General features: G+C 29.5%; 1 protein-coding gene across 1 annotated transcript in view; it reads left to right on the top strand.

Moving 5' to 3' along the window:
• The first annotated feature begins 2,004 nt into the window (after positions 1–2,004).
• The window catches only part of LOC111632919 (mitogen-activated protein kinase kinase kinase 7-like), a 36,136-nt gene continuing 26,915 nt past the window's right edge, over positions 2,005–11,225 (top strand). The window contains exons 1-2 of the mRNA XM_023377445.1: positions 2,005–2,212; positions 9,880–9,990. Coding sequence (XP_023233213.1) covers positions 2,153–2,212; positions 9,880–9,990 — 171 coding nt within the window. The 5' untranslated portion in view covers positions 2,005–2,152. The remainder of the gene's footprint in view (positions 2,213–9,879; positions 9,991–11,225) is intronic.

The raw sequence follows: 11,225 nt of genomic DNA, 5'->3' as shown, positions 1-11,225 counted from the left end.
AACTAACCCAGAAAGTACAACTGTACACAGAATAACCATTTATTGTTAGTGTTTGCTTTTTCAATGTACTTAATAGGATACATTACACTTGTTTACCCACTTACTACTACCTAATAGCAGGTGTTTCAAACCTGATTTCTTTTACCTAATGCACTTAGTTTTATAATGTCCAGTTTAGTTACTATGGTAAAAGAGCAATATTTGCATTTATCTCTACTGCTAGATTAATTTACTATCATGTTTTGGAAGCTTTTTTGATGTACTAATTGTAAAAGTTTATAAAAATTGCAAACAATAGCAAAACAATGCTAATACTCCAAAGTTATCAACATAATGCCACCTCACAACAGGAATTGGAGCCTCAGAATTTACATGAAAATGAAAAATGACAATATGCAATAGAAATAAGCCCACATTAATTATTTATTAAAAATTTACTATTTATTATTGGCCAAAGACTGATTTCAATACAAACCTTTTAAGAAACAACATAAATTCAAAATCTGTGCAAAATTTACATTTTAAAGTACAGTCAAATTGTTCATAAGGAGAGTAGCAGCAGCTGTATGTATAATATATATATATATTTGATATTCAATATCATTTATTTATAAAACAAATTTCAATTTAAATGATATAACTCAATTAATACTTAGAGAAGTGATTCTCAACTGTGGATTGTGTTTTTTTCGTGAGATGCAAAACATTTTCTATGAGGAATGAAGAAATGTTTAAGTATTATTCTCATGTGGTCTCACTATTGTGTCTGATGGTTTCAGTTGAAGATGATTTATTTAATCAAAACAAAAATACATTTTCAATACAATAGATATTGTTATCAATTATGAGATTGCATAAACTCTTTGATAAACATTTGAGTGCATTTCCTTGTGAAGTAGCTAAGTGAGCAAACCAATGACATAGGTTGGTTTCATATGAAACAAACTACATCATTGGTTTGCTCACTTAGCTGCTTGATAAGGAAATGCACCCATGTTCTCATTTAAAAATTCTTAATCTTTCCTGTTTAGTTTATTGAAATTCTTCACAACAGTTGACTGCACACATTCCACAATTCTGGAAATTTTTGGTAATAAAATAACCTCCCCAAATACCTCAATGGTTAATTTCCTATTAGTTCATACATTTTTGCATCTTTCCATTTTTAAATGCACATTAAACAAGCATAAATACAAATAAAGATATTCCATATATGCATCTTTTGTAAATTAGTGTGTATGATGCAATCAGCAGCTGTGCTGATACAACAAGATTGACATAACTGCAATGGACTGTTACAGCAATAGCTTATCAATATTAAAATAACAAAGATTAAAATATGGCTTTTTTAAGAAAGAACTTAATGAAAAGTATTGGGTTATTTTATACTTTTCAATACTATTGTAATTTTTCTATTTTACTTTTTTTATTTTTTGAAAGAAAATATTAAAAGTAAAAAACATTTTTTCTTTAAATTTACTAAATAAATATATGTATAGATTTATTGTTTAGATCATGGAAATTAGTTAATGCTCAAATAGGGCCATGAAAAAGTCTGGGAACCACTACAATACAGTCGACCCCCTATAACACGGTAGATACGTTCCGTGTTATGTAATTTCCATGTTGTACGAGTCACTTAAATACATGAGCCAATCACAGCCCGACACGTGCACAGTTTAGGGACTATGGCTGTTTGAAAGGTTTTCTTCCATAAAATTAATTGATTCTAGACTAATTTGACTCAACATTTCCAAAATATGTATAATTTTTTGGGAATAATCCATATAAACTATGCTATAGATAAGAAATTGTAGGATTACTTACCAAGTGTGTACCGTTCGATGACGTCATTGCTTAAGCTNCATAAAGTTGCTGATTTTCATTAAAAATATATAAAAATGGATTATTTTCCAAATAACGATATTAATAAAATTTTAGTTATTTTTAATGTAAAAAGTTTTAAAAAATTAGATAAACAGACGATAACAAAATCTCTGCTATTTATTACCGTAAAGTGGCGCTTCGATAATTACAGAAGGAAGATGTGGATGCACTGACGAAGTTTTGTAAACTTTTCCCATTTGCAGAATGTGTGTCTTTTGCAGGTAACAGGTATCGAAGGATCGTGAATTTAGATGTATTTTAAGCAATGGATGCATCGACAACGTTCGTAGAAGAGATCGATTTTAAAGAAATAACATTAGATAAAGTAAGCCTAAATCATATTTAATATTTGATACGTTTCACGCGGATGTTGTCGCTAGAAGCTGCATGACAACAATAACAAACTTTTATATATTTTGAAATAGGAATTAATCGTCATAATTGTCGTTTATTTTACACGGATAACAGTTGAATGTATTTACAGTTTCATTTTTAAAATTGAAAGTATTTATTAACGAATTACTTTTAGTTCTTTAGGAAATTATTCAGTGTGCTACAACATTCGGAAAACGCTACGTAACTTTACAATGAAATAAGGAAATACGTAAATACAGCTTTGATTTGAATGACATCACTATTCACGTGGAATATTAATTATAGATTTAAGTTCCTTATTAATATGATGCCATTGTCTTCCCTGAGATTAAATCCTGAGTGCGCCACTGAAATTCAAATACCATGGTATTTGAATCGGTGGTGCACTCAGTATTTAATCTCAGGGAAGCCAAGTTGAACAGATGAAGACATTTTTAATGCAAATTTAATAAAATTCTTACCTAACATGGTACTGATTTGTAAGTAGTATTGGAAGACACAACACAATATAAATACAAAAGAATTTTAATTAGGAAAAAATTTTTGGGAAATTTTTTAGAGTTCTGTTTTATTTTTCCTTTGGAGGGTGCTGGACCTCTTTCCGTCATCTGGATGTGCCGCCGATTTGAATTATAATAAAGCTTGGCAAACATTTGAAAAGAGAAATTTTCTTGTGTTTATTTGTTAAAATTATTTTATTTTTGAAATTCTGTAGATAATAAGAATGTTTTGTGTTGTACTTATTATGGATTTAGCTACATCTTGATGCTTGATGATGCAGAGCTTGCCATATCTGGGATGACTTTGAAGTCTGGATCTCGTGAAGAGGTGACATACACTTTTGCTGTCTGACTAGCACAAGGGTGTCATTAGGATTTTGTCTCGGCAAAACATATGCAACTTAGATTAAGCAACCAATAGATTTACTAAAATCTTCTTAAACCAACTGTTTTTGTTTATACTGTTTCTATTTATTTTCTAGAGAATGAATAAAAAAACAAGCTAAAACTCCAATAATCTTATGAAACAATCATTGTAACATTTCTTTGAAATATTATAGTATCTGCGTACGGTTTAAAGAACTAAAGGATTCATCTTGTCTGTCACTGTCAATCTGTAAACAAAAAATCTGCACACAAATCAAACTGCTTAATTTTTACAATACATATATCCAGGAACAAAAAGTGACAAAGTTAGTTTTTTCCTGTCACTAAATTATGTAATCTGGTCCGTAGTTAATAGCTTTTCTGATTTCAGTCTTCATGCTAACTATTAGAATTTGAAAGTGCTCTGAATTAAATTGACACAGATTGGTCTTGATGCATTGTTTCAGTTCAGTTTCATTTTTGTTATATCTTCTATTTCAACCAGTGCCAGAATTGTTCAGTTCGTCTGCAATGCTGTTATCTTTGCTGACCTATTGGACTCCATATTCCTCTAGCATGGAAACTGTATCTGTTGTGTAATGTGCAGCTGCAAAGCCCAGCCAGAAGACATATAAAGTCCATTCAAGTGGTGTTTTTTGAGGAATGAGATCAGCCTCTTCTAATACTCTCCTTTATGTGCACTTCTTTGTTGATGGCTAGAGGATGCTTTTAAATTTAAATTTTACCTGTGGATCAAGCTTAATCCCATCCTTATAATAATATTGTTTCCAGTGCGTACATTTCTGTCAAATGTAAAATACGTCTGATTGTCCATTCTGTTTGAAATCTTGAAATCTTCCTTACACATTTTTCACAGCAGAGTCTTTTCTGACTTGATTTGTTTTTTATATCTTGGAACTGACTTTTGCTCCTGAAGGATAAAATTTTGCTCAACTAGAATGTTTCTAACTTACTGATGAGATATTTTGAACTTTCTTTCACATTTTCTTAGTGACTGTCCAACCTTTCTGATCACCTCTCTTTCCAAAGATTCCCTTTTACTGTTTGCCATTTTTGACAAGACTATGTCTTGTCTATAAAATCATACTGCCGTTTTATGTTACCAGCTTAGAGGTATGAAGGAGTACATGTCAAGAGTTGATATTTGGCACAGAATATTAGGTGCCCAAATCATTTGCGCATAAAAAAATTCAGACTTGTAGTTAGTCAGGGGACCGAGAACCGAGTCAAAATAAAATCCAATGCCAACCCTCTTCTATAAACAGGCAAAACAGGCACCTCACCCCACCGTAGTCAGATGGGGGAGAGTATCACCCACAGTCATTCTAAGAAGTTAACTCTGACTTAGGACTGAATACTATAGAAGAACGTAGTTTCTTCTATGTTAAATAAAACTTGTAATCTAATTTTGTAAATTTGGGAGTGCTTCAAATATGACGTTAAAACGGTTTTATGTTATTACAAGTAGGTTTTTTAACATTATCTTGTATAGTAAAATCGTGGGACCAACAAAAATTTGACGTTATATTAGGGTTGTCATTACATTCGATGACGTTATAATCGGGTTAAACTGTATATTGTTTGTGCAAAACAAAAAATAATTTTGGATGATACAATAGCCATGATTATTTTTTTCAAAAACAGGAAATTTTTGTTATGCATCGACAAAAATTCAACCCAGGCCGACATGCAATGAGAAATGGGAACACGCAACAGGAAATTTCGAAATTGGATAGGTTAATTTCATCGAAAATGCATCGTGGATGACCTCGTGGTCGTGGCAGGTAAAGTTTGAACAATCGTGCCCAAAAGCAGCGATACCAAAGAAGATTGGAGAATGAGAATGAGACCCGCCTTGAGCGTCAAAGTGATTCCACTTAGTAGTGGGTCTCTGAGACATAGTCTTGTCCCAAGCACAGCCTTGCCATTTTACTTGTTTTAATTCTCTTTCACCCACTCCCTGGACATCTAGCAACAGTCTCACTTTCTAGCAAACAATCTAGCACTTTCAGCCATTATGTGATATTGTACTTTTTTTAATTCCCATTACCACAAAATGCTTAACTGTAAAACTTTCATTTCCCCATTTTATTTGTAAAATTTTCCAACTACAATTTTTTGTTCTTCATTAAGCTGTATTTATTTACATATGTAATATTGTTGCCATGACAACATGGATTTAAAAATAGAGTCTGAACATCAACCTACACTAGCACATTTTCAAACAGATACCAAATATGCCTGCCAAAATTATGCAGATGTTTAGTTTACATACCTGTATAAAGAAAAATTTCTTATTGTCAGATTTTGAATGGATATACAAATTAAGGTGTACTTGTAGTATATGGTACTTGACATCAAAATGATGATTCCTATAAACTGTAAAACCCTTTTCATCTGTAAAAAATAATTTGGTAACAAAAATTAGAAATACTTTCTATTTCCATAAAATTAAATTTTAAAACATTTTGACTGCTGCTGTGATTAAGCAGAAATGGGAAATCAATAGCCAATAGAAAACAAGGATAGTGACATCTATAGACCATCATCATTGGCTGCATTCAGCATACTCAACAGTTTTAACTAAGTGATGATAATATAGTGGTTACTGTTACTTAATGGTAATGAATCTGCTTAGTGATGAATTACAACAATCTGTGATGAATTACAACTGCTTAGTGATGAATTACAAAAACGAAACCTTTTTTTACAAGTGTTATGTCCATAGTACACTCCACAAATGCTTTCGACCTCCACCGAGGTCTGCTTCAGGTGTTGACTGACTGTGTTTCCTCCTGACCGTCGTAGCGATGTCACCAGAGATGTAAATAATTGTGCGTGTCGGGTTTCACCCCTCCGACTGTTACTGTTTGAATTCCTCAAACAAATACCTCCATGCCTGTGCAATCGTTTCACCATCTTTGAAGTTGATGCAGGTGCCCCCACCATTAGCTTTATGAATTTCCCAGGCCTCCAGGTGTCAGATGTGATCAGTTCAAAATGCTTGTCTGATTAGTCTGGTGTTCTGGAAGTCCACCCTTATATCAGGGTTGGTAACGTAGGTCGATAAGGCGGTGGTGTGCCTGTTATTTTTAATATCTGCTTGATGTTCTTGTATCTGTTTTGTGTCAAGCTCGTATCCGTTTTTGTGTGGATTGTTATTATTCAATGCAATGTTAAGTTGTTGGAAGTCATTTGTCAATGAATTACAAGTTAATATGATGCTACAAGAGTTGCTGCTTGTTTACAAAAACTTTAAAATTAATATAGTTTACTTCATCAAATGTTTTTAAGTTTTATTTTGCATATTTCTGTTCTTAGTTGATGATAACTGTTTTTAAATAGATTAATTAGTACTGTAATGTGTGCTTTTATACGTGTAAATAATATATACTTCAGTGCTATCTAGATGAAGCCATTTTTGATCAGTTATAGCTACACAAAGTTAGTGTAAATGAAATCTGCTACTAAATGTGAAAATACAAAACATTCCAAAACAGTGCTGCTGTTGAGAGTGTTCAGCAGAAAAATACTCAATAGCTCCGGAACTGTTCACTCTGTACACAACCATTGTGATATCTGTAGATCAGTTTGACAGACATGACAATAAATTGTTGACTGCTTACAAGAAACATGATTGTGCTACTATATTAGAAGACTTTTCAATATCAGTGATACTTAACTTTCAAAAACTTGAATAAAAAAAATAATAATTTAGTTATTTTTAGAATAAACTAATATGCATGGTTGTGAAGACATAAAATCAACAATAAAATTGTTTGACAGTGTTTTTGTCCATGTGATCAGTTAACTTCTGTATGATTTCTTTCAAATACACATCAATATACTAAGTGTTTATGAATAATTAAATATGGGAAAAGCAAACTATTTGTATAAGGGAAGTATAGATAATAGTATAAAAATAGAAAATGTAAAACTTACAGTATGTGGCTATTATAAATATTTAGGAGTAGAATTAAGCCAAGATAGGAGAGATAATTGAGCAATAGGAAACAGGAAAAAATAAAAGCAGTTTAAAAGGCTGAATAGATTTTGATTGAATGCCAAATCTGAGAAAGAAAATATAATATAGTTATGTAATGCCGTAATGAGAAGTACATTATGTATATGGAGCCAAAATATAGGGAATATTTAAAAACAGATGAAAGAAAGTGTAATTAAAATGGATGGATTGACTGACTATACATTTCATTCATGTGCAAAATAAAAAGAGAAGTAATAAACATAAAGGAATTGATTGTTGATGAAATAAAAAGAAGGCAGTTGATATGGTGTGATTATCTATGGAACAGAAACCACAAAAAAAAAAAAAAAAAAGTGAGAGTAATATTAAGAAGGGCCAGTAAAGAAGGTATATGAAAAATGATGGAGGAGAGAGAAATTAATGAAGAAATATAAGTTATATGAATAGAGCCACATAAAGAATTGGCATATATATTTTTCTTTCTAGTCCACCTGACTACTACTACATTCTTCTCAGCTAGTAAAAGTTTCTGCGGAGAACACTGCATCTTTCAGGAGATGCAATTGCCTCTCTTCAAAGATGCATGCCTCTCTCTGTAGATACATTATTATGATGTATTTTCTACAGTTATTTTTGATCATTTTGTTGGAAAAAACTTTTTACTGTTTAGAATCAAGGTAAAAAACTATTATCTATCTTTAAGAGCAGTTTTTTTAAGTATAACAACAGATAAGGTACATCCATTTGTCGTTGTACAGATTATTTTTATCAAGTAAAATCATACATAACTAACTGGTTATCATATTTCTAAAATTATGAATTACAAATTCACTAAGTGAATTTTAACTTCATATATCTTAAAAATATAATGCAGCTTAAGTGTAATACATTTCTAATGCTAGACAATTCCAATTTCATTATTCTGTTTGCAATAGAAATTATATATCAAATAATAAAACAACTCTTAGGTCTCACTGCTTTGTTTCTTTGAAAGTCAATACAGAAATAATTTTTATTCTTATTTCTGAGAAGTTGTCTGTAGGATTTCACATCTCATTCTAGTTATATTTTGACATTAATTATATGTGAAATGAAAATAAAAGTAAAGTAGTATGTATGTGTGTTGTATCTGCATGTAAATTCATTTCATAACTTTTTTTTTTTTTTAATGAAATTTTTTATTTTCGTCTTAATTTTTGTAGGATTTCAGTTTAATGTTCCTGTTAATTCTGTTTTCTCAACTTCATTTTTTGAAAAATATAAAATAAAATTATTTTAAAGCTAATTTAGTAAAATACATAAAATATTTTTGTGTGTAAAGAATCATTTTTATTATTTATTTAATTAGAATACTCTTCTTTGTAATAAAGTTTGATTATGATATTTTGTTTATTATTATATTAATAAGTATTAAATTTTATCAAATTTACATTATAAATTACCATATTTCTTAAATCTATATTCTGTAATTATTCTACTAATTAAGCATAAAATAAATGCACAATTGCAATAGTTGTCAATGAAATCATAACAAATATTTTATTAATCAATACATTTTCATTTCAGTTTTTAATTAAATTTTAAAAAATTATTAGTTAAGAATTTGTATGTTAAAGATTTTTTTTAATAGTCTATCTAATCAATTATTTTCATTTATATGCAATTGACCTAATCTGTATTCATATCATTGTATTGCACAGTTTAGATGATCTTATGTCATTGATTTTTATAACCTTGAAACTATATTCCTGAATGGATCTCATAATTTTGAGAAAAATTAAAATTTTGTAAAATTTCTGTTCAAATATAACATATTTACATTATACACTATATAAGTGAATTTCATACCTTTTTTCAAATTCAATATTTTTACATGAATATACCAAAGATATTTTCATTAAACCCCCATAAACTCAGACTTTGCATAACTTGGACAATTTTTTTTTTTTTTTTTGAAAAATTATACAGTAATTTAAAATTTCTTGACAATAAAAAAATTATGGTTAATAAATGCTATTGATATTTGAAAGTCTGCATTATCATACATTATATTACTGTCATCAGTAAGTTATTAAAGATCATACCATACATTATTTATACAGAGCTGTCATGAAATTTTCTGAGCTCATTTCTTATAATTATAAATTCAGCAATATAATCTACTGAAGCCCAGCAAAACTTTTATATTGAGTTGATTGTAATAAATTACTGTACTCTACAATCACCTTCTTATTTGTACCTACAATCACCTTCTTCTAAACTTCTGAGTTAGTGGGGTATTTTTTCCAATACCCCACTAACTCAGAAGTTTCATAAACTCTGACAACCTTTATCCCCCCCTATTGGTCTGAGTTTGCTATATACTGCTATACTAAAATTTATTTTTATATTTATTAATTACAATCAATTTACTCTTATTTTATTTACATTACAGAAGAATGTGTTGATTAATTTATTAATTTATATGATAATTTACAACAAAAAAAAATTAATTCTACTTTATAAGTATTTCAAAGTTAAATAATTATATATTTTAAACAATTTTTTTCATTATTTATATGAATAAGAAGTTATGTAGTCTTATGAAAAATTTAACATATATAAATGTAATTTTCTTATCTAATGATTAGAATAAATAGTTATTACTTTATTATTATTAAGGGTAATTCATATTAAATACATTATAATTGGTAATAATTAATTGTGCTTTTATTAATAAAAAAAATCATATAAAATTTATTACAGGTAGTTGGTAAAGGCACATATGGTTTAGTAAGAAAGGGAAAATGGAGAGGAAAGGATGTTGCAATAAAACAGATGGAGACGGAAAATGAAAAACAAGCATTTTTTATTGAGGTAAATTTTTTTATAAATGTTTAATTTCTTTATAAATATGTAGTAGTTTTAAATGATGGAATTACATTAAATATAGTTTAATAAATTTTAGCATTTTAAAAATAATGCTAATTATTTTTACAATGTTAATAAAAATTAAGAAATAGTTTATTAAGTGTATATTGATTGTAAATTTTGTGTGAGTGAAGTAAGGAATACTGTAGTAAGTGAAGGAAATGTTACATGAAAACAATCTATTTTTTTTATAATAATTTTGTTTTTTTCTTTATGTATTTCATAGTGTAGGCTGTACCAAATAATTTTGCTGATATATGTCTTACACAATCATTTTGGATCATAAATAACAAGTGGTATGATATATAACTGTTATACATATTTTAAAATATTTAAAAAAAAAAAAAAATCACTGAGAAATGTTACGTGTGTTTAACAACGGGTTCGGAAAACTTTGAAAATCTTAACAACGGGTTCGGCCGAACCTGTGCGAACCCGCTGAATATCACCACTGCCTGCACCTAATTTCGAGGGTGGGAGAAGTGCCCGGGATGGGTTCGAACGAGAGTTTAGATTAATTCATTATATTAGGAGGTGGAAACGTTGTTGAGATGGGTTCTTACAATAGTTTAGACCAGCTACATTCGCGAAAGTGGTCGCTTATTACAGTTGTTGTATGTTGTTTCGAACCAAAAATCGATGCCTGCGGTCGCGTTACACGGGTGGTCGTTTAATACAGGTAACTTATACGAAGACTCTACTTGTATGTATAAACTATTCCGTGCCAGAAATTTTTGTCCGTTTTGACAGATGCCCGTCGAATGCAGGTGGTCTCCTAAGCAGTTTTCAATGTATTTATATTTTAGAAAGTATAATTTGTATATAATTACAAATTATAGAAAATATAATTTGTAATTTAAAAATAAAATATAAATGTATTTATATTTTAGAAAATATAGGCGGCGCTTCCACAGCTTCCATGGGCGGCACGCCACTGTGCAAGAGTTTATTAAATTTATTTGAATACGATTATACAGATGAATGTTGCTTAGGCTGCAAGAGATGGAGTTTATGATATAAATTTAGCGAACAATGATAATTATTTATATACAAATTATAAATAAAATGATGCCGAATAGAATCTCTTAACAGTCTTTAAAAATTTATTTAGTCTATAATCTTAATTTGTTTGAAAACTCTGCTGGAGAGAAAATTTATAAACAAATTGCAATTATTCAACA

The sequence above is a fragment of the Centruroides sculpturatus genome, unplaced genomic scaffold (genome assembly GCF_000671375.1).
Source record: "Centruroides sculpturatus isolate CEXI.00-Female unplaced genomic scaffold, Cexi_2.0 scaffold292, whole genome shotgun sequence".
NCBI classification, from domain to species: domain Eukaryota; kingdom Metazoa; phylum Arthropoda; class Arachnida; order Scorpiones; family Buthidae; genus Centruroides; species Centruroides sculpturatus.
Note: the sequence above shows the minus strand (reverse complement) of the source record. Positions and strands in the feature narration are given on the sequence as shown.